At 62.8% G+C, this 22,584-nt stretch overlaps 1 protein-coding gene across 5 annotated transcripts; it reads left to right on the top strand.

Annotated features, from left to right (window-relative positions):
* The first annotated feature begins 385 nt into the window (after positions 1-385).
* On the top strand, positions 386-21,100 carry DEAF1 (DEAF1 transcription factor). Of its 5 annotated transcripts, none has more exons than XM_055301235.1 (12): positions 389-767; positions 2,851-2,948; positions 4,436-4,565; positions 4,989-5,135; positions 5,450-5,589; positions 6,063-6,128; positions 8,949-9,090; positions 9,997-10,125; positions 10,396-10,524; positions 10,707-10,954; positions 17,380-17,466; positions 20,678-21,100. In XM_055301235.1, the coding sequence occupies exons 1-12, from the start codon at positions 479-481 to the stop codon at positions 20,780-20,782; spliced, it is 1,710 nt and encodes a 569-aa protein (XP_055157210.1). In that variant the 5' UTR covers positions 389-478; the 3' UTR covers positions 20,783-21,100. The 5 variants fall into 5 exon arrangements, with proteins under 5 accessions (XP_055157207.1, XP_055157208.1, XP_055157210.1 ...); XM_055301234.1 differs by having other exon boundaries at positions 390-767; positions 17,377-17,466; XM_055301236.1 differs by having other exon boundaries at positions 393-767; positions 8,949-9,075; positions 17,377-17,466.
* Positions 21,101-22,584: the final 1,484 nt, after the last annotated feature.

The following is a 22,584-nucleotide window of genomic DNA, read 5'->3' as shown; positions in this document are numbered from 1 at the left end:
CGGCTCCCGCTCGCGGCGGGGCGGGCGGAGCCTGAGCGAGAGGGTCTCCGGGCCCGGTCGCGCTGCGTCGGAGGCCGGCGAGATCCCGCCCCGCAGACGGCGGCCGCGCTGCGGGAAAACGGGGCGCGCAGGCCTCCGAGGCGCTGAGGCGGTGTAGCGCGGGGCCGCTCGGAAGGCCTCGTGCGGTCTCGGGCCACCTCGGACCGACTCGGCTCCGCGCTTCGGGCCGCCTCGGCCCTCCTCGGTTCCGGACTCTTCCGCCTCGGCGCGTCTCGACTGGGCCGCTTCGTGCCGGTTCGGCCCCTGTTCGGGCGGCCTCGTGTCGTCTCGGCTCGGCTGGCAGCTTCGGGTGGCCTCGGCTCGGCTCGGCGGCTCGGCGCGGCTCGGGCGGCCCTGCTCGCGCTGCGCGCTTTCGGGCTCGGTCCCGGCCTTCGGGCGGCCCCGGCCGGCGCCTTCGGGCGGGCTCGGCGGAGTCCGGATGGAGGACTCGGACTCGGCCGCCAAGCAGCTGGGCCTGGCCGAGGCGGCGGCGGTGGCGGCCGCGGCCGCTGTGGCGGCGGCGGCCGCGGCCGCGGCGGGAGGCGAGGCGGAGGAGCCGGTGCTCAGCAGGGACGAGGACTCGGAGGAGGACGGAGACTCCGAGGCAGAGCGCGAGACGCGGCGGGTGACGGCCGTGGCGGTGATGGCCGCTGAGCCCGGGCACATGGACATGGGCGCCGAGGCCCTGCCCGGCCCCGACGAGGCCGCCGCGGCCGCAGCCTTCGCAGGCAAGTGCCGCCCGCCCGCGGTTCCCGTGCACCTGCCCACCTGGCCCGTGCATCCGTGCACACCTGCCCACCTGGCCCGTGCATCCGTGCGCACCTGCCCACCTGGCCCGTGCATCCGTGCGCACCTGCCCACATGGCCCGTGCATCCGTGCGCATCTGGCCCGTGCCCCCGTGCGCACCTGTCCTGCACGCTCTGCCTCCCACACACCTGCCCTGCCCGCGCTCCAGCGACCAACCTGCCTCTGCTCCCCCAGCACATGCCCCCGGCAGCCTCACACCTACTTCGTTGCCCTGACGTTCCTGCACGCCTGTACGGTGTCACCAGCCTGGCCCTGCCCAGCCTGCACACTTCTTCCCCGGCCTTCTTACCTTGTGCCAGCCTCACTCCCTCTTGTGAAGCACTCTGTGCTCCTTCCAGAACCTTCTCAGCACCTGTCCCTTGCTCCATTTTCTCTGCGTCTCACTGGTGATACTAGGGGCTGGGGGATTAGGGGAGTGGGGATCAAATGTGGATGCTGGCCTGGAGGGGCCTGCGGGTGGCTGTGCCTGGCCACCTGGAATGCTAAGGGCCAGTTCAGGGGTGACCTGAGAGCTGGAGAGCAGGACAGTGCTCACCCAGCTTGGGAGGCCCTGGGGCCTTTGGGAGCAGAGGCCAGCACGTGGGTTGTCTCCTCAGATTGCCCTGCTGGTCTGTCCCTGCCTTCCCTGCCTCCCCTGCCCCGTTTCGTTTATGGATCTTCCCTCCGCACTAAGGCGTTCCTGGCCAGTTGCTTTCCCAGGGAAAAGCCGGCCTGTGGTTTTGTGTCTCGTCACAAAGAACATTGCCAAGTGTCATGACCCAGGGAGCCTCAGAGTGCCCCCTTTAGAAGCAGAGCCTCCCCACACCGCCAACCCACAGCTGTAGAGACTTTCCCAGGGTTGTGCCCCTTCCCAACTGGGAGCTCCCCGGCAGCCCCAGGACTCGGGAGTGTGCGGGCGCCCTGGCAGAGTGTCGGGTTGTCACTCTCCCCCAAGGAGCCTCCAGGTCTGGGACGGACAGCAGCCTCCTGGGTCCTGGTGTCCTGGGCGCCCGGCCAGGTCCTGCTGGCCCCCGAGTCGCCCGTCTGTGGTGGGCTGCTTGGCGTCCTCGCAGGACAGGGAAGAAGGCTTTGTGGCTGCTGGAGCCTTTGGTTCTCGTAGCTAAACTGGTTTAATGTCAGGATTTTATGGACCATGAAGTGTTTCTTCAGGTTTTTGTGCTTTTTTGCATGTTGTTTTGGATGCAGAAAAGGAATGGGTTACTATTCCTCATGGCCTCGGAGAAATGTGTTTTTCCTGCAAATTGCATCGCTGTGTTTGCATGTGTGAAAGCAGTACAGCTTTCCTGTGGGACGTTCCGAGGTCAGGTAGTTTCCCGGGGGAAATAACTTGGGGACCTGCTGCCCATCTGAGGCCACCGCCTCCAGGCACGCAGCTGCTGGGCCCAGTGGACTGTGCTCGGACAGGGCTCTCCTCGGCCGGGGACACGGCGTGTGGTCTGGTGGAGGATGTGGACGGGCCACAGGTGTCTCAGTGCAGTTTGGTGGGCGCTGGCCTCATGGGACAGGCTGGTAGGTGCTGAGCACCCCCCACGTGCCCAAGGCTGCCCAGGCACCGGCTGTGCTAGAGTGCTGGGTGGTCCAGGGGGCCCGCAGCCCAGCCCGGACCGGGCCTGGAAGGAAAGCAGGAGGGGGGCGGTGAGGGAGGACAGGGACCTGCCTTGCCCTGTGCCGACCTGGGGGGCAGCCAGTAAAGGGGGGACTGTGTGTCGCTGGCACCGCGGGTGTCTGCTCGCAGGGCGATCACAGGGTGTGCAGCCTTGCTGTATGGTTTCCTCCTAAAAGGGTGCGAGAAGCCCGGAGGCGGTCTGGCCAGGCCTGCTGCTGTCTTGATGGGGCCTGGAGGGGGTGGGGGTGAGGACCCAGGTCACCTAGGCTGTGGCTGGGAAGTGCTGAGTGAGAGTCCCTTGTTGGCAGTGCAGGCACCTGATTGAGAGATGCTGTTCTGGGGCCCAGGGAAGGCCTCTGGCCCTGAGCGTGCGCCGAGTCAGGCTCCTGTGTTGCAGAGGTGACCACTGTGACCGTGGCCAACGTGGGCGCCTCCGCAGACAACGTCTTCACCACGTCCGTGGCGAACGCCGCCTCCCTCTCGGGACACGTTCTGGTAAGCCGCCCCGCCGACACTCTTCCCCGACCCCAGAGGTTTTCCTGAGCCCGGGCTCGCCCGGAGGCCTGCCCTGGGTTCCCTGGCCCTGGGAGGGCTGCGGCTGCTGCTCTGCCCTCAGGCCGTGCTCATGTCTCCTGCCCCTGCCAGATGACCGCACACGGGGGACCCCCCTGCAGCCTTGCCAGGACCGCTAGTTAGGGTCTGTTTATGGCCTTGATCGCACACCTGGGACGCTGCATCCCTGGAAGCAAAGTTACTGTCGTTGGCATGGGAACAAACAGGAAACTCACCCTCTTATGACAGCAGACTACAGATTTAAGAGACTTGCTTTATTTCCTAGGGCGTCGGAACTCATACGAACTGATAGCCAGGTGATACTTTCTCGCAGATTCTGGTTTGTCCTCTATTCTAGAAGGGTCTGGAGCCAGAGGGTCAGGGTGCCTCCTGGGTGCGGTCGGGAGACCCTCAGACTTAGTCTGATCCAGACGAGGAGCCGGGTCTCACGTATCTGTGTATCCTCCTAGGCCTTAACAAGGAGAGTGTTTCGTGACTCATAAAGGAACACACAGCATTCCCTTTTCCTCGTAGAGGGTTGTGTGTCTTCGGCGATTCAGACACGAGCAGTGTTGACGTTCTTACTGGGGCGTTGACCCTCCAGGTGTAGGGGCCCAGGCCCTGGGTGCGTGTGCAGGTGCGCGTGTGCTCGGGGGCCGGGTTTCCCTCGACTCCACGATGAGCACGTGCTCACTTCCCCTGATTGGATTTTCAGGTGTAAGAAAGGTCTTTTCAGTTTGTCCTCGTCGGCTCTGTTCTCAGCACGAAAGCATCAGAGCACCCCAGAATGCTGGGTTTGAACCGACGGCTCGGAGTGTTGCCTGCCCCAGGGCTGTCTGGGCAAAGCCTCGAGTGTTTGCCAGAGGCCCGTGAGGCGTGCACCTGGGGACGGCGGGTGGTCTCCGCTCCAGCAGGGACCAGAGGGGTGTGGCTCGCCCGGGGAGCAGGGCAGCTTGAAGGGCCAGGCCAGGCGGGCACGGAGGAGGTGGGCGCTGTCCCCGTGGCAGCATGGCTGGGGGGCTGCATGGTGCGGGAGGCCCTGGTGCCTGGTGGCACGGGCAGAGCTGTGCACGGGGCACAGGCGCCAGAAGGGAGTCCTGCCCCAGACCCCAGCTGTGACTTCTCCGCGCCCTCCCTCAAGGCCTGTGACCTGGCAGGAGCTGCCCCAGTAGACGTGAGCGTACTTCCTGGTTCCAGGGTGTCCGGGGGACAGCTTTGTTCCTTGCCCTTGGCCTGCGGTCGAGAGCGTTTGCTCAGGGCCACCCCGGCGTAGCCTCGTGTGTCCTGTTCTCGGCTTTGTGTTTAGGAGAGGCCGGGGGCCGGGGGTTCCCCTTGCCGGGGTGCTTACTTAGCGAGGACCGCATCCCGCTGCACCCAGCAGCAGGCTCTGCGCCGCTGTGACACGACTCAGGGAACGCCCCTTCCTCCAGTCTGGCAGGACGGCGCTGCAGATCGGGGACAGCCTAAACACCGAGAAGGCCACGCTGATTGTGGTGCACACGGACGGGAGCATCGTGGAGACGTCGGGGCTGAAGGGGCCAGCCGCTCCTCTCACCCCAGGTGCGCCCTCCTGCCCCGGGCTTGCCGGGCGCCTGTCAGCCACCCTGGGGGGCAGCTGACTCCCTCAGTTATTTCTTTTAAAGATTTTATTTGGGGCGGGGGCAGAGGCACAGGGAGCAGCAGAGTCCGCACGGAGCAGGGAGCCCGACGTGGGTCGAGCCCAGGACCCTGGGATCGTGACCTGAGCCGCAGGCAGGGGCTTCACCCACTGAGCATCCCCCCGGCCCCCTGACTTACTTATGTGGGTATTTGGAGTGTAAACATGGAGTAGAGAGAGTGGGATTTTCTGGGCTGACAAAGCAGCCCAGAGCCGGAGGGGGCGGCCGCAGAGAATCGCTGAGAGTCCGAGGGGTGGTGGTTCCCTCCCCGGGGGCTGGGGGCATGCCTGGCGCCCCAAGTCTCACCGTGCTGCCTCTGCCCAAGGCCCTCAGTGCCCTGCGAGTCCTGCGGCTCCCGGCCAGGACAGAAGTGGGACCAAGTATAACTGGGACCCATCGGTGTATGACAGCGAGCTGCCCGTGCGCTGCCGCAACATCAGCGGGACCCTGTTTAAGAGCAGGCTGGGCTCAGGTGAGGCGGGGCCCGCTGTGGGGGCAGTGCTGACCCGCGGAGGTCGGGAGCAGGGGAGAGGCGGGGCGCGGGCACGGCCCGAGTTCCCAGCCCCAGTCGGGGAGGGGACGGTCGTCCCCAGGTCCGCGTGACACGGCTGCATGGGGCTGCGGTGCCGGGGATGCCGCACAGGGACGGAGCCTGTCCAGACACTGTCCACGGGATGGGGAGCGCATGCGGGCCCAGGCCGGGCCCTGGCGTCGGTGGGCGTCCACAGGGAGCCAGGTGCGAGGGGTAGCCTGCATCCACTGTGCTGGTCCCGCGTGTCGTTTCAGGAGGCCGGGGCCGGTGCATCAAGCAGGGCGAGAACTGGTACAGCCCCACGGAGTTCGAAGCCATGGCAGGACGAGCCAGCAGCAAAGACTGGAAGAGGAGCATCCGCTACGCGGGCAGGCCGCTGCAGTGCCTCATTCAGGTGCGCGGGCGCCCTCCCGTGTCTCAGCGCAGGGCTCCCGTCGCCGCAGGAGTGTCTCCCCAGGCGTGAGCCATGGGTCCTCTGCCCCCTGACCCTGGGGCCCCAGGCCGGGCACCCGCCTCCGCCCGATGGCGGTGGTCCAGGAGCGCACGAGGCAACACGGGAGCTCCGGTTAAGGCGCCTGTGCCCTCCGAGAGCCCGACTTCCCTCTGCCTCAGTTTACACATCCCAGGAGGAGAGGGCTTCTAACTGCTGTTTCCAGCTTAGTGCTTTGGGGGTTACTCGAGAGGTCACACCCATAGAATCTCTCCGTGCCCCCAGTAATGGCCTCGTGCCGAACAGAGGTGTGGGGACGGAGTGTCTGGGAGGGACAGGGTCTCACCTCACGGGTGGCAGAGCTAGTTGTCCCCTAGTGTGGATGGCTCACACGGGAGGCCGACTCCCCACCTACCGCGGGACTCCTTGACTTTCAGGATGGGATACTAAACCCTCATGCTGCCTCTTGCACCTGTGCCGCGTGCTGTGATGACATGACCTTGGTGAGTTGCCAGGAGGTGACCGGTCGTCAGGCTCGCTCAGCAGCTGTCTGTTCGCAGGCACTTCAACCCTCAGCCCCCCGCCCTGCCCCGTCCTGCTCCTGCTGCTGCGCATGTGTCCCCGTGTCCCTGGTGCCCCACAGCATAGCTCGGATTCTCACTCAAATTCTGGCTTTCCGACATTCCTCTGGGGCCCTCGGGGGTGTGCGAGGCTGGCCCCGCGGGGCGGCCACAGCACGCGGGCGGGGCTTGTCTGAACACAGAAAGCTCCTGTGACATCACCATCATAACCCCAAGACCAGACACACGCTTTCTTTTTATGGTTGTGAGAAGCATATACGTGCTTTTTCAAAATCTATGTTTTTAAATGTTACTTCTTAAAAATACCGCGTTGAAGTTATTTATAAGGCTTTTAATGTTCTTTGAAATACTTCTTTATCCTAGATCTTTCTCAAGGAGTTAGTCTTGAAAAGAATAACTATTTTTCATTGATTTTCACATGTGCTGCTGTGTTGTTTTCAAAACCATGATACTGGCCTGTAACATATGAATATCCCAGTCTTGTTTCAGCCTTTCTTAGCATTGAATTCTGTTTTAAAACGTATTCAAATTTTAAAAGTTGCTTAATGAGGTTTCCTGATTTTATTTTGAATACTCCTCTGGTTAATCATTAGAAGATTCGAAAGAACGTTCAATTGGAAAGACATCATATTCTTGGGTGGAAAAACGAAACATTCTAAAATTGTCTAGTTCGTGTAAGGACTAAACGTGAATCTAATGGCATCGACGATGGGATATTTCTATGAAAATTAAATGACTTTAAAGTTCACCTGGAGAAGCTGGTCGTGAGATTCTCGGGGATCTCGTAGGGAGAGACGCGCCATAAGAAGGAACTCGTTCAAAAAAAAAAAAAGAAGGAACTCGTTCCGTGCAGAGGTTGATACTTGGTAGAGTGATTTGCAGCTACTCCAAGACGCTGAAATACGTGTCTAACAGAACATGTACCGACTCCGAGTATGAAAACCCTAGAAGGTGCCGTGGGGGGGGGTCAGAGAAGCCTGCAGGGTGGCGGGCAGCGCGGAGCCTCCGGTTCTTCCCAAGGGGTTCTTTGGAGCTTTAAACAAGCTAACTTTAAAATTTATATGAAAAGGTAAAGGAAATAGGACAGCCAAAGTAACTTTAAGAAAATGACAAATTGGAGGAGTCCCAGCGCACGCCGGTTAAGCCCTGTCCGCTGCTGTCATCGTGAAGATGTGTCCATGGAGCAAGAGGCCCGTGTGCACTTGCACACCAGCTGCTGACACAACCAGAGGGCCCGGGGCCTAGACACCCGCTGTATACACAGACGACTGTAAAATGGGCCACAGATTCAGATTTATCCGAAACAGAAAACTAGCGGTTTTGGAAGAAAATGGGAGAACTTCATGGCCTCGGATTTCCCAGACGTGAAACCACAGTCACGATCCGTGAACTAGAACTTGGTGACTCGAATGCCTCCGTTCTTCCCCGCGAGGGTGGCAGTAAGGAGCCTGTGCACCTGCGCTCCGGCCTCCCTGCAGCTCAGCGTGGCAGCAGCGTCCCCCCGCCAGCCCCAGCCGAGCTGTCGCGGGTGTGAGCGAGAGCACACTGACTTCCTGCACCCGCCTCTCGGAGCCAGGCTCCACCAGGAGCAGCAGGGCGGGCGTGCGGCCTCCAAGCATCCCCCCAGCTCCCGGGGGGAGGTCCACGCTGGGGAGGCCCTGCCCAGAGCCGCCGCCCTGAGTCACAGGGGCTGCCCCGGCTCTGCAGCCGCGCCGGTGGATGTGCATCTCTGTGTTGCTAGAACACGTCAGACGCAAAGAAACAGAAAGCGCGAGGCACGCAGAAGAAATGCAGCGGCAGACACGGCCCAGACATCACTGGGCCCAAGGCCTCCCGGCCCCGTCTGCGTTCACAGAACTGAGGGAACCCGTCTGAAGAACCACGGGAAGTGTCTGCTCAGGCGGCTGCTGCAGGGCCCCACCGACAGAGCAGGGCCTTCGACCCTGGAAACGAGTTTTCTCCTGGCTCTGAGGCTGGACATCCTGGGCGAGGCCCACTGGCAGCAGGTGCGGTGCCGAGCGTCCCACGGCAGAGGAAGCCAGCCCGGGGCCCCCACGACCCCCCCTTACTGCGGATCCAGCCAGGGGGGTCCCGCCTCCCTCGCTTGGTGCCCGGCAGGAGCGTCTCCACAGTTGGAGAACATCCACAACAGGATTGGAATTACAAAAAAGAACTAAGTGGAAATTCTAGAATTGAAAAATAGAAGACCTGAGTGAAAAATTGTGTGGAAGGGCCCACAGCAGTGAGGTCCCCGTGGTTCCCATGGGTCTCACGCCCCCAGTGTAGTGACGCCCAGCAAGATGCTCCAGCCGTCGTTCCCAGCACCCCCTGCCCCCCGCGGACCCCCCCCCCCACGATCACCGGCCAGTCTGTGCTTGCTGGTGGGCCGAGGTTTCCCCTGAACTTAGGGACCTGGGACCACAGTGCCCCCTCCTTCCTGCCGGAATGTTCTCTCGTTTCAGGCAGGGGGCTCTCCTTTCTCTTGGAGCGGTCCCTCTTTGTTTTGTCTTCTAGCGGTTCCTAAACATTCCGTATGTTGATGAGGCTTTTTTTTGTTTTCAAACAGCGTTGTTCATGTATTCTTTTAAAAAGTGTTCTTTCTGTCGTTTTAAGGAATTTAGGGCCTGAGAGAGGCTGGTCCTTGCAGCTTCCCTCCTCGATGAGCCCTGCGCTGCCCCTGGCGCAGGCGGGAGATGGCGTGTGGCAGCTCGTCCTCCCTGCTCACTGTGCCTCTCCCCGCAGAGTGGTCCCGTCAGGCTCTTTGTCCCCTACAAAAGGCGCAAGAAGGAGAACGAGCTGCCCACAACCCCCGTGAAGAAGGAGCCCCCCAAGAACATCACGCTGCTTCCCGCCACGGCTGCCACTGCCTGTGAGTTTGAGCAAGGTGCAGCCACGGCCCCTCTGACCCTCCGACCCCTGGGGCTCACTGTTCAGACCAGGGGACACCCTCTGGGTGCCCTTCGGGGGGCTCCGTAGACTCCTTTGCGTGTGCCCTGCATGTATTTCTTTGTGACACAAACCAGAGCAGCGCCTGCTTGATAGGGGCGTCACGGACCACCCTCTCAGTGAAGGTTCTGGGGTCTTGGTCTTCACAGCCTTAGGCATGTGCCTGCCCTTGTGTGGCCCACAGTGTTGTCTCGCACACGGGAGGACAGACAGAAAGCCTGGCTGAACCGCAGAATGGGCCGCAGAGATTTACAGATGGGGCAGGGCAGTCTCTCGGGCAACATGCCAGCAGTGAGCACCTGTGCTAGGTGCCCGCAGAGGGTGTGAACTCAGGGTGACCTGGAAGCACCTGCAGGTGGGGTGGAGTCGGGGGGATGGGAACACTTGTAGGCGGGGTCGGGTTGAGGGGCCAGGAGCACCTGCAGGAGGGGCGGAGCCGGGGGTGGGGCTGGGAGCATCTGCTGGTGGGTTGGAGTGGGGGCAGGCCCTGGGGAGCACCTGCAGGTGAGGTGGAGTGGGGGAGGCGGTCCTGGGAGCACCTGTAGACAGACTGGGGGGGGCCGGGAGCACCTGCAGGTGCAGTGGAGTTGGGGGGAGGTCTCCGAGGTGACGCAGCAGCAGAAGTGCTGGGGGTTATGTTTTCTGCTGTTTTCTACTGAGGCGGTTCCTGCCTCCATTGCCAGGTCAGCTGTGCGGGGTCACCGAGAGCCCGCCGTCCATGCCGCCCCCCCGCCAGCCCCCTGCAGGGCACCACAGGTCACTGGCTTCTGCCCGCCCTTGCAGAGGCGCCTGGGGCGTGTGCCCTGGGTGAGCCCAGTGGTAAAAAGCGCTTCTGCTTTTCCAGTCACCGTGACCCCCTCAGGACAGATCACTACCTCGGGCGCACTGACCTTTGACCGGGCATCCACCGTGGAGGCTACCGCCGTCATCTCCGAGAGCCCAGCCCAGGGTGACGTCTTCGCGGGAGCCACGGGTGGGTTGTCCTCGGCACCGCCCGCGGCTGGGCAGGCCCGGGGTGCGGGGTTGGTGGGTGTCTGCCCACTGCTGCCCTCCGCCAGTCGTGCACACGAGCCCCAGGAGCCACAGCCAGAAGGTGGAGACGTGGGGGAGGGGACTGACTGTGGGCACTCTACGGTGACCTGTATGCCCCCCAGCCTCTTGGCCAACTCCCCGTGGGTGGTGCAGCTGCAGATGCCCGAGATGTCGGGTCACCCGGCTGTCTTGTTCCTCTGGTCCCTGACAGTGCAAGAGGCAGGTGTGCAGCCCCCGTGCAGGGTCGGCCATCCGGAGCCCCACTACCCCGGCTACCAGGACAGCTGTCAGATCGCGCCGTTTCCGGAAGCCGCGTTGCCAACGTCTCATCCCAAAATAGGTTGGTCCGAGAGTTCGCACTCGCGGTGCTGTGACCCTAGGACCGTCTCCCCATCCTCCAGGACGTCTTGGGGGTGTCGTGCGGTCACGACGGCACCTCCACGCTTTTCAACATTTAAGGAGAAGTTCCACTGGAGAAAGTGTGTTGATTTCTTGTTTTATCTTGCTTTCCCCCCATTGCAGTGCTGACCTCCCTGCCGGCCTTGGCGGTCCCCCCCTCCACCCCCACCAAAGCTGTGTCCCCCGCCGTGGTGAATGGGCTGGAAATGTCCGAGCAGCGGAGCTGGCTGTACCTGGAGGAGATGGTCAACTCCCTTCTGAGTACGGCACAGCAGCTCAAGACGCTGTTTGAACAGGCCAAGCAGGCCAGCTCGTACAGGGAAGCCGCCGTGGCCCAGGCCCGAGTCCAGGCGGATACAGAGCGCAAGGAGGTAGGAGCCAGTCGGCCCGTGCACACGTGTTGCTGGACACTCACCTGTCTCGGACGTGGGTGTCCTTTCAGACTTCCGGCAGCCGGTGAAGACGTGCCTCGGGTTCTGTTGAGTTTGGAGAGGCGTCTTCGGGCTGTCTGGTGGGACATGTCCGTCTTCCCGGCCCCAGGGGCGCCGGCATGGGCATTTCCCTTCCCGCTTCCAGCACATTCTTCAGAAGTAGGATCCCGAGTGTGGCGTCTGGGTTCATGGAGCATCGGGACACAGCGCTTTCCCACGGCAGCTTGTCGCTGCAGCACAGAGAGGGGCTCAGCCCCGCTGGCTTTTCGTGTGGCCTTCAGGTCGCTGATGGCGTCTTCGCTCCACAGGGGCCCGACCCCAACCTGGCGTAGCTCAGCGTGGCCCTGGAGATGGTCTGCAAGCCAGCTGCGATGCGCAAGGGTGGAGGTGGAGGCTGGGGTGCGCTGGCCACGCGGGTTTATTGTTTAAGAGTTTATGTATTAGACTGAGAGCCCGGGGGGCGGGGGACAGACTGCCCTGAGCAGGGAGCCCTACTACGTGGGACTCGATCCCAGGACTCTGGGGTCATGACCTGAGCTGATGGCAGATGCTTCTTCACTGACTGAGCCCCCGGCGCCCCCCGTGCTGCGTTCTTAACAGAAGCTTTTCCCCCTTACAGTCCAGGTGGACTTGGTTTCTAAACAAAACTCAGATTGATTTTTCCATCAAATCTATATGTGAAAATTTCTGTTCATTTATCCTTTTTGTAGATCAGAGGAAAGGAGAGTTTTTCAAGTTCTTAATTTTTTATTAATATTATTTTTAATATTCTACGTATTTATTCATGAGAGACACACAGAGAGAGAGAGAGAGAGAGAAGCAGGCTCCCAGGATCCTGACCTGAGCTTAGGCAGCCGCTCAACCACGGAGACCCCCGAGGCGTCCTGGTTCTGAATTTTTTTTAATGATCTCCTAATTTTGCTTTTCCAAACAAGCAAAGTGCTGCTCTCTTCCTGAAGGAGATAAATGTAAAACATTTTTTTAAAAAAATTACAATTCTAGGGGGATCCCTGGGTGGCGCAGTGGTTTAGCACCTGCCTTTGGACCAGGGTGCGATCCTGGAGACCCGGGATCGAATCCCACATCGGGCTCCTGGTGCATGGAGCCTGCTTCTCTCTCTGCCTGTGTCTGTGCCTCTCTCTCTCTCTCTCTGTGACTATCATACACAAATAAATAAAAATTAAAAAAAATTACAATTCTAAACTAATAATAGACAATGAATTTTATAGAAAAGAGAAAAGCAGAAAAAAACCTTGATCTTTTTACCCAAAGACAACGACTGCGAGGTTCTCAAACGTTTGAGACTTTTCTAGGTTTCTTAGTGTCGTTGGTCTCCAACCGAATCCCGGCCTCGTCAGAGGCCCCGTGGTGCCGATCATGCTGTCTGGTCCCGGCGGCAGGTGCGGAGCTGCAGGTGCGGACCTCCCCGGCGTCTCCGGGGCGCAGGCCGCTGTGCGTGGGCTGCGCCTGAGGCCCTTGGGCCCACGGGAGCCGCCTCAGCACCTTGAGGACCCTGCCCCGTCGCGCGGCCCGACCTCGGTCTCTGGCTGCCGCGGGACCCCATCCGTGTCTGGAGGTCAGGGCAAAGTGTTTGCTTTCCCGCGGTGCGGTTACACCCGCGGAGGGGGATGGTGGTGGTGCGGCGGGCGCGCTGGCAGCTCCCCGGAGCCAGGAGGCCCCCGCGGACCCACGGCCACATGGGGAAGCGCCTGGGTGGGTGGTGAGGCAGACGCGTGGGGGGAAACTGGCCAAGTGACTTCCCTGGGAAGGAGCGCGTGGGCAGTGGAGCAGACCTCGGGTTGCAGAGGGGGATGTGGGCGCGCGTGGGACGCTGGAGCCGCAGAGGGGTCGTGGGCGTGCGTGGGACGCTGGAGCCGCGGAGGGGGACGTGGGCGCGCGTGAGGTGCTAGAGACACGGAGGGGGATGTGGGCGCGGGTGGGACGCTGGAGACGCGGAAGGGCCGTGGGCGTGGGGCGCGTGGGGCGCTGGAGCCGCGGAGGGGCCATGGGGGCGCGCTCTGGGACAGATGGCCCACGTTGGGGGTGCTCCTACAGGCAGGTCACTGTGTCCAGGGCTTAGCTCCCCGGGAGACCCTCCCGTCCACAAGGCCCCAGCAGACCCGTGAAGGCCAAGGGCTAGGGAAACGCAGAGCCGGGTTTCCGTGGGGTCTTGGTTCCTCACCGTGGACAGCTCCTCGCACAGCCCCGTTTCTCTGCTGCTGCAGCTGCTCATGTTGCCGTGTGCTGACCGGGGGGCTGGGGGTGGTAAGGCCCCAGCCCCTGCTTGTGCACCCCCTCGGGGACCTGCTGTCACGGGCGTGACCACCCGTGTGTCTATGCGGTGCTGTCTCTACACCTCTGCCCACATTTAAGTTGGTTATTTGCGTTTCCTCAGAAAAAGGGTTTCAGGGGCGCCCGGGGGTTCGCTCAGGGAAACATCTGCCTCTTGATTTCAGAGGCCTCCCTGGGTGTGGACTGTCTTTAATTAAAAAAAAAAAAAGCAGTTTTATAAAGGGAACATGATTGTAAGAAGAAGTTACGGTTGTTCGTCAGGTCCCCTACCAAGGCGGCAGGTCCTGCTCGAGGGGCCAAACGCGGATGGTTGGGGTGCCTCTCCCCAGACACAAGGGGCCTGGGGATCATTTTAGAGGGTGAGGAGGGCGTGTGAGCTGTGAAGACAGCGTGGTCCTCCCCCGTGTCCTGGGGCCCGGGCCTCACACAGCGCAGCAGCTGGCCCCACAGCTGGTTGTCCATCTGTCCAGCAGCCAGCAGCGTCCTTCTGGGGAGGAGCAACGTCTGCACAGCTGGCTGGACGGTGTTTAGGGAACGAAACGGAAGGAATCAGTGTCTTGGTGATTCAAACTGCACAGAAGCATCGATTGGAAACAGCCATTCATGCTCTTATCAGGACGATCGCTGGGCTGTGGCGTCCCGGCCGGTAGCCTGGTCGGCATTCCACCTGGGCTTGACCCACGGAGACCAGTGTTGGGGACACCCTGTGCTCCTCGCGCTGCCCCCACCCAGGACGCAGCTCCTGGCAGCACCCCTCACGCAGGAGTCGCAGCTTCACTCTGGCGAAGACATGAGTGGGGAGAGCGTCCTAGTTTTTGATTTTTCATTGGTGATTTTTGTGGATCTTTTTTTTTCAGAGTAAAATTTATATGTGACGTAGCCACTTTTTCTCTCCTTGTAAGAATTCTCCAGTGACAAACGGGACAGACGTGAAATACAGGAAGACACAATGGAGGTCCTTTACCCCGTGCTGGGGGTTGCAGCAACCTTCAGGGGGTGCAGAGCTTGGCGGGAGCTTGGTGCAGGAATGCTGCATGTTTTGCCTCCCACAAGCACAAGGTCCCAGGCTCCCAGGTCACACTCAGAGGGTCCAGAAGCTGAATTCCCATCGCGAGACGTTAATGACACAAGGGCAGTGTCTTTTTTTTTTTTTAATTTTTATTTATTTATGATAGTCACACACACACACACACACACACACACAGAGAGGCAGGGACACAGGCAGAGGGAGAAGCAGGCTCCATGCACCGGGAGCCCGACGTGGGATTCGATCCTGGGTCTCCAGGATCATGCCCTGGGCCAAAGGCAGGCGCTAAACCGCTGCGCCACCCAGGGATCCCAAGAGCAGTGTCTTGCCCGGGGCTGGATTGGTGAGGTCGCCACTCTGCAAGGCGGGGCTTTGGGTTTTATTTATAATTTTGCATATTTTAAAGAAAGAAACGCGACACAAAATCCCTTTATTCTTCCCATCACATCGGGCAGAAGAACATGAAGTGTTCTAATGGGAGGGCCGCGCCTGGGCCTCCCCGTCCCCTACGCCTCCCCTCCCCACACCAACCCCCCGCCTGTGTCCTGTGCCTGCGGACTCAGAACCAGGCAAGTCTGTGCTTTGTCCCCAGCTGCAGAGGGGCCGCATTCCTGCAGAAGTTCATGGCGAACCAGCGCGTGATCCAGGGTGGGGTGCGGGGGATGCTGCGGGACTCTGGCCTGCAGATAGCCTGCAGACCTCACGCACAGACCCCAGTTCTGCTCACAGGGGCAGCCACACCTGGACGCTGGGCTCCTGTGACACAAGGGGCCCCCGCCTGCACGTGACCCCATGGGAGTGCGCTCTGGGGGACGTTGTGCAGCCTGGAGGGGCGCAGGAGGGCGGGAAGGCCCTCACTCGAGCCGCGGTGGATCGGGCAGGGCTGTGGCCGTCCAGGCTCTGCCGCGGGGAGAGCGCCAAGGGGCTTTGTGCTGAGGACTTGCCGTGCGGTATATGACGTCGGCCGGTGTGGACAGAGGTCTCGCCCGGGCTGCCCCCATCGCAGGTGGTCCCACGGGGTGATGACTGTGGGTGAGCACCAGCCGGGTGGGAAAGACCAATGCTGCCGCCTTTTGGACTGGAAGACCCTGGTGGAGCCCCAGGAGCGTTGGGGGGTCGGGGGACACACGACCCGGGAAGGCTGGAGGGGTCAGGAGGCGGTGGCTCAACCTGCCTCGGCTCCGTGGGCCAGACTCCCTGCTTTGACAGTTTATTTGGAATTACAAGAAAAATCAAATTCCGCCCAGCAGAGGCAATTCAGGATTTCGCATTTTTCATCATGAGTTGCTTGCTTTCGTGCATGATTAGCTCAGCAGAGATTAAACAGGGCAGAAGAGCAGATGCCTCCCGTCAAGGGCGCAGCATCCAGCAGAGGATGGCTGGAGGCCTGGGGGTGCTAGGCCCCTGGCACGGCCCTGGGGCGGCCCCGCTGCTCCCAGCCTAGCCGCGCGCTGGTCGTGCTCGCAGGTAAGGGCTCCGTGTAGCACCTGCGCCCAGACGGTCAGCGCGGCCGGGGTGGAGGCAGAGTGCCCACGGGGGCGCAGGGCGGGTCCCGGAGGGGCCTCTTCCTGGCTCAGACCCCCGCACCCTCATCGGGGCACAGGGGGCTCTCTGGTGTGTTTTCTCCAGGGCACTCACTGTCCCCTTGGGGCCCCTCATGACCTGACATGACCCCAGTGGGCCCAGCCCCAGAGGCTGAGCATAGGCATTTGGGGGGGGCGCGTCCCGGCCGTGCATTTCTCCTCCAAAGGTGACTTTCCCCTTTGCACATGGAGCCACTGCGGCCGTACCGCCCAGGGTGCACCTGGGTCCCGTCCCATCCCCTCCCGGGGCACCACGTGGTGGGTACAGGATCTCAGTGGATTTTTGGAATTCTGCATCAGAGGCTGTTTCCCATGTTTGTCCGTGTTGGCCTGGGCTCCTTTGCCTGTGTTTTATCCTCTGCGTTAGACCCGAGGCCTGCATGCCTTATTTTGCTCACGTGTTTGCGCCTTTGCCGGGTGGGGGCTCTGGGTGGGGGCTCCGGCCTGGCCCCTCCGGGCGCTTCCTGGCGCTGGACGACCCTGTAGACCCAGGAGCCCCGGTCCCTCCGCTGGAGGATGGTCTGGGGAACCAAGACCCGGGGCCGCGGGGGCGTCGTAGCTTCTGGGCCCCTCGGCAACACCTTGCATGTGCAGACTGTCCCGTGTTTCTGTCCTCGTCCGTCCATCTCTGTAGCTGAAGGGACAGGTCCATGTCGCTGTGGCTCAGTCCAGTGCCAACCACTGCATTGTTTTTGGCTAAATAATAATTCCTCTGCGGTGTGCGGGGCAGGCCGCGGAGCTGAAGGCACGTGTGCCGGAGGCGCAGCCCTGCTCTGGCTTCATCCCGACGTGTTGGTTCCGTTCGGAGGCTCTCTGCCTCCCCCAACCCCGCTGGGTGCGCCGTGGGTGTGCGGTGTGTGCGGTCACCTTCCCGCGGAGCCTCCCCTCTGTGAGGGCCCCACTCAGATGCGGTGCAGTCTGGGGACGCCCTGCTCCCCCGGGGCAGTTTCATACGAGGTTACAGGCGGCCCTTCCCTTCTTTCCTCCCGGTATTGTGTCCTACGAGGCGGAGGCGGGTGCGAGCTTGATGACACCCCGGATTCCGGGTGACGCTCGTGTCTGGAAGGGAGCGAGTGCACGGTGGGGTGGTTTCACGAGCGGAGAAGCGTCGGGCCCGAGGGTGGGCGGGGGAGCCCGCGGCACCGCCTTGGCCACGCCGCTGCCCTCAAGTGTGGGCGGGTGACCTACCGCGTGGATCTTCGGTTAGTCGAGGGAGAGCCAGCAAAGCAAATGTTTCCAGGAACCGTAGAGACTGGCCGTGCTGGGGCGCGCTTGGCGGCTGGTGCTGGGCATCCAGAAATGTGCTCTGGCTGCCCAGGCGTGGGCGGCGGTACCGGGGACTGGGCGCTCAGAGCCAGGAGGAGGCCCCGGTGCAGGGGGAGCGGGGCGGGCGCGGCAGGTGCCGGCCATCTGATGGGGGGGCGGCCCCTGACACTGACCAGCCTGTGTCCTTCTTCCAGCAGTCCTGTGTCAACTGTGGCCGGGAGGCCCTGAGCGAGTGCACCGGCTGCCACAAAGTCAACTACTGCTCGACCTTCTGCCAGCGTAAGGTGGGTCCTCGCCCCTGCACCCCTTGCTGTCCCCCCTGCTCCTCGCAGTCACAGGAGGCCCCCCGCCTGCCCCCACAGCGGCCTGTCCGCTGCGTCCTGCGTGCCCGGAGTCCGGGGACTCCCCACAAGCCCCAGAGAAGCCCCCGTGGCGGGTACTGTGGCCAGGCCCCCGGGGGGGGGGTCCTGCCCCGAGGCTGCCCCCGCCCGCGCCTCCCAGCCCCGGGCGCTTGGGCCTGGGGCCCAGAAGGTGGCTCTGTTTCCACGGCTCGCCGGCATTTCCAGTGGGGGTTGTAGGTCAGGGGCGTTCAAGGCACGGGGAGCTGCGAGCAGCCGCGAGGAGCCGTAGCGCGCTGTGCTGGGGGCGCTTGGCAGGCCCGTCGGCCTCCCGCCGCCTTTCCCAGGCGCACCTGTGCCCTCTGACAGCGCTGTCCCCACCAGGCCCTCACTCCCCAGCCGAGTGTTTGTCGCGGGTGCAGCAGGTGCTGGGCACGGGAGGGGGCGATGGGCACCCGGCGAGTCCAGCGGGTGCGGGTGCCTGGGGCCACCCCGCGGGGAGGACGGGGCGTTGGCACGTCTCCCGGGGCCCCGACGACCTGGCGCCATCCCGGACGGTGCCTGACAGCATCCTGCACCCAACGCCTTGGTGGCCTGTGGTGCATCATGGGGCCAGACCTGCCTCCCAGCTGCGCCCTTAGCCCCTGGCCTGTCTGTCGCTGGCTGGCCTGTCCGGCTGTCTGTCCGTCCAGAGGTTTAGGACCTAGGACTCCAAGTCTGCTGTCCCCTGACGATGTGTCAGAGGATTTTGCACCGAGGAAGGGGGACCTTGGGGCAGCGGCCTGTGCTCAGGGCGGCGCGGGAGCTCACGTGGCGTGGGCAGGAGGGAGGTGGGCCCGGGCTGGTTCCCGGCACCTTCCCTGAGTGTGAGCGTGCAAGAGGGTCCGCGGGTTGGTTCTGTCGTGACCTGGGCGGGTTCCACCTGCAGCTCCGTGTGGCTGTCAGACTCCCTTCTGGCATGGATGCTGCGAACTGTGTCCATAAAGACGTGCTCTGGGCGTATTTACATAAACTGATATAAAAATAATTTTAAAGACCGTAATTCTCACGTTGGACCCAAAGTGAGCACTGGACGGGGTTGGAGGAGACGGGAGCCTGAGCTCGCGGTGTCGCCCCAAGGGCCGCCTGCAGTGCTCTGTGCCCCTGGGAAGGGGGCACGGGCGTGACGGCCATGGGTTGGCCCCCGCCCCACGGCCTAACCGTGTCCTGCACAGCGGTCATCTTTGCGGAGGTATAACGGCCACGCCGCAGCCCTCACCCGTCTCAGGGCACCGTTCGCTGATGTTTCAAAACGTCCACCGCAGTTGTGCAAACACCACGGTTCCACCTTCGATCCACTCGTCTCCCCCGAAGCACCCCAGGCCCACCCCAGCCTCCGGGAACCACGACCCCACTCTAGATTGCCTTCCGTGGGCACGCCAGTGGCAGGACCCGTGCTGTGCGGTCTCGGCTCAGCCATCCCATGGCGTGTGTGTCACCGCTTTGCTCCTCTGGCTTCCTCGCTCGTGAGCCGCTGGCCGGGGCGCGGTGAGGTCCTGACGGTGCGGCGCCTCCCGGGAGGGCTCATGGTCCTGCATGCCGTCCTGCGTGCCGGCCCGCGGCACGGCCTTGCTGCATCTGTGTCTGTGCTTGGCTTCGCTGAGAAAGTTCCCAGCTGCTTTGTCATCGCCTGCCCCTGGCCGCGGCCCTGCACGGGTGGGCGCGCCCCACTGGTGACCCGTGATAGCAAGCGTCCTGGCCGCGTTAGGGGCCGTTGTGCCTAGATCCCGCGGCAGGTGCGCCCTCCCCGTGCCCGGAGGCCGGTTGTGCATCTGTTTTAGAGAAATGTCTGTTCAAACACCTTGCCCACGTGTGAGTTGGGTCTTTTCTCCCATGGGCACGGAGGCTCCTGTGTCCTCCTGGACACGGGTCCTTCATGGGATCCCTCGTGGATGTTTCCTCCCCGCCTGTGACTCGTCTGCTTCCTCAGTTGTGTCGTCTGCAGGGCAGGACGGGGTTTAGATTTTACTCACTTATTCATGAGAGACACAGAGAGAGGAGAGATGCAGGCGGAGGGAGAAGCAGGCTCCCTGCTGGGAGCCCGACGCGGGACTCGATCCCAGGACCTGGGGTCACGCCCTGGGCCGAAGGCAGGCGCTCGCCACTGAGCCCCCCAGGGCCCCCAGGGCAGTTTTTAATGGAGATCATGCTGTGGGTGTTGGGGCTCAGAACTGCCTCCTGTTTTCTCTTAAAATGTCTCTGGTTCCCACTGTTGAGTTTGCCGTGCCCCACTTCGGGCAATGCTGTGTGTGAGAGCTGTGGCCCCGAAGCCCACCTGTGGCAGTTCGCACGCGGTAGAGACTTACAGGGTGTATTTTTAGGTAATTTCAAGTTAAAGTTTTGTTTTCCTGATATAATGATTCAGATGTTGCTATTTTTTTTTTTAAGATTTTATTTATTTATTCATGAGAGAGAGAGAGAGATAGGTAGAGGGAGAAGCAGGCTCCAAGCAGGGAGCCTGACGCGGGACTCAATCCAGGGTCCCCAGGATCACGCCCTGGGCTGAAGGTGACGCTGAACCACTGGGCCACCCGGGCTGCCCAGATGTTGCTATTTTATTGTAAAGCGGGGACACTTCTAGGAAATCGGGAAAACAGGGCAGCACAACAGCCGCCGTCCGCTGTCCTGGGAGCCACCCCGTGGGCGTCCAGGTGCCTCTGTGCCCTGGGGTTTGTGTTTGTGCCCTGTCGTTCCCTCACCACACGGCAGCCTCCCGCCCAGGGTCACATCTGATTCGACTAGCACGCCCTCATTTGCCCGCCGAGCCCCGGTCAGGCTGAGGCAGCTCCACGGCCTGGGCCCGGCTCCGATCACAGCATCTGCCAGCTCAGGCCTCCGGGCGGCTCCTCGCCGGGAGCTGACGTCTCCCATCGCTCCGCCGAGTCCTGACCCTCCCGCGAGCTGCGGCCTGGACCCGGCTGTGGACCGCGGCTGCGTCCAGCTCTGTGGGCACCAGCGCGGCTGCGCGTGTCCTTGTGCGTACAATCGCCTCTGGGGCGTGTCTGGGAGCAGGGGGCCGGGTGGCCTGCCCGAGCACTGCAGGGCCCCCCCCCCGTCCCCACTCCCCACTCCCTGCCGCCGGGGCCCCCGCTAACGCGCCGTGTGCTCTTCCTTTCAGGACTGGAAGGACCACCAGCACATGTGCGGCCAGTCGGCAGCCGTCACCGTCCAGGCAGACGAGGTTCACGTCACGGACAGCGTGATGGAGAAGGTCACCGTGTGAGCTGCAGGTCCCTCCACGGTGCCGCGGGGCTGCCGCAGGTTGGGGACCTCGGGGGACTTTAAGGAGAAGAAAACACTTGCTGGTCAAGTTGTTAACAGACTTTCAGTGACTGCGACGTCGGCAACGAGCTCCCGCCGCCCGGAAGCCTGAGGGAGGCCAGGGCAGCGGCTGGTGGACGCAGGCCCCGGCCCTCGGCGCCTTCTCACGGTGCTCTTTTTTACCGCCTGGATCGTGAGCATCTGGTCTCACCCCGGTGTGTCGTGTGCTGTGACACACATGTACATAACGTGTCTGTCAATAAAGCTGCCGTGACTCTGGCGCCAGCTTCCCGGGTGCCCAGCAGGTGGGCGGGCCTCGGGTCGGGTTCTCCTGACCCTGCTGTTTGGAGGTCGCAGCCCCCAGGCGTGGGGCCTGCCGGAGCGTCCTCCCTGCGGCCGAGGTGGGAGCGCGGCGTGGGCACCACCCCAGGTGCGTGGGCCACTCCTGTCCCGTCCCTGAAGCAACGGCACCAGGTTGGACCCCAGGGCGCTCGGGGGCCGGCACATTTGGGCCCTGGGAACAGGACCTGCCTCCCTGCTGACCAGCACTGGCGCCCGAGGACCAGTCCCCCACGTTCTGGAAGCTTCTGTTTCTGGAAATGCCCTCGAGGCTGTGGAACGCCTGACCCGCCGTCTCCCTGTTTCCCCGGGTCTCCCGAGGCTTGGAGCGAAGAAGGCCAAGACCCCCGTGGAGAGACGCACGTCCGTGGGTGGGCAAGCCAGCAGCTGCCAGGACCCTCTGCGAAGTCGCTTGGTTCCACGCTGACCTCAAGTTTCTGTGAGCCGTGTGCTCGGAGGTTGCCCCCAGCCCGGCACCCTCCCTGGACTCCTACTTCCAGAAAGTTTCAAGTCTGCAGAACCCTGGAGCCTTGGCTCTGGGACGCGGCCACAGCGGGGGCTGAGGGGGCCTGGGGCGTGGTAGGAAGGGGGTGTGAGTGCCCACAGGGCCTGGGCCCGCCCCCGCCCCCCCCAGCTCTGTGGACCACGGCGGCTTCTCGGGGTTTTCCTTTCCCAAGTGTAACACGTACCCGAGCCCTGCGCCCGCCGACGCCTCCCGAAGCTGAAGGCTGAGAAGTCTGCGCGGGGCCCAGGGTGAGGATGGGCGATGGGGCGCACACCGTCCCCCGCGGGGCACCCTCCTCATCACATGCCCGGGAGTCCGTTCCCACGGGTGGAACGAGCCGGAGGGGAGCACCTTGCACCTCTTCGCGGGTCCCTGGGTCCCCGGGTCCCCGGTGCGCTGAGCGTCGGGGCGGCAGGGAGAGGACCACGGGGGACCCGCACATCTGGAAATGCTCCAAACACGGACGGCCAGGCCGTCCCCGCCCTGGGGGCACTGGCGCTCCTCCTCCTGGCGCTGGGGGCCCTCGCGGGGGGCGGGGGGGGCCAGAGCTCGCCTCAGCCAGGGCATCATCTCAGGGTCATGAGCGCAAGCCCTGCCTCAGCCTCCGCGCAGAGCATGGAGCTACTTGAAATAAAAGGATGGAGCCCTCAGGACCGCACGTTCTGGGGACAGTTTTCCAAAGTGTGTGCTTTCCAGGCCTGTGGCGCCCTGGCTGCCCGTGGCTTCTGACAGCACCTCCCGCGGCCGTGGGGCGGGGGACGGGTCAGCACACCCGGGGCACTGGATCTTCGGGCCCAAGCTCCAGGGAGCTGTAGGCTGGGGTGACCCTTGGCCTCCGCAGGGGCGGCTGAGCGAGCTGGGTGGCTGGACGCCTCTCCCGGTTGGCCAGGCCTTCGTGGCTCTGCACGGACCACCCCCGC

Source organism: Nyctereutes procyonoides, unplaced genomic scaffold, assembly GCF_905146905.1.
Source record: "Nyctereutes procyonoides isolate TBG_1078 unplaced genomic scaffold, NYPRO_anot_genome, whole genome shotgun sequence".
NCBI lineage: Eukaryota > Metazoa > Chordata > Mammalia > Carnivora > Canidae > Nyctereutes > Nyctereutes procyonoides.
This window is presented reverse-complemented; position numbering and strand designations above follow the sequence as displayed.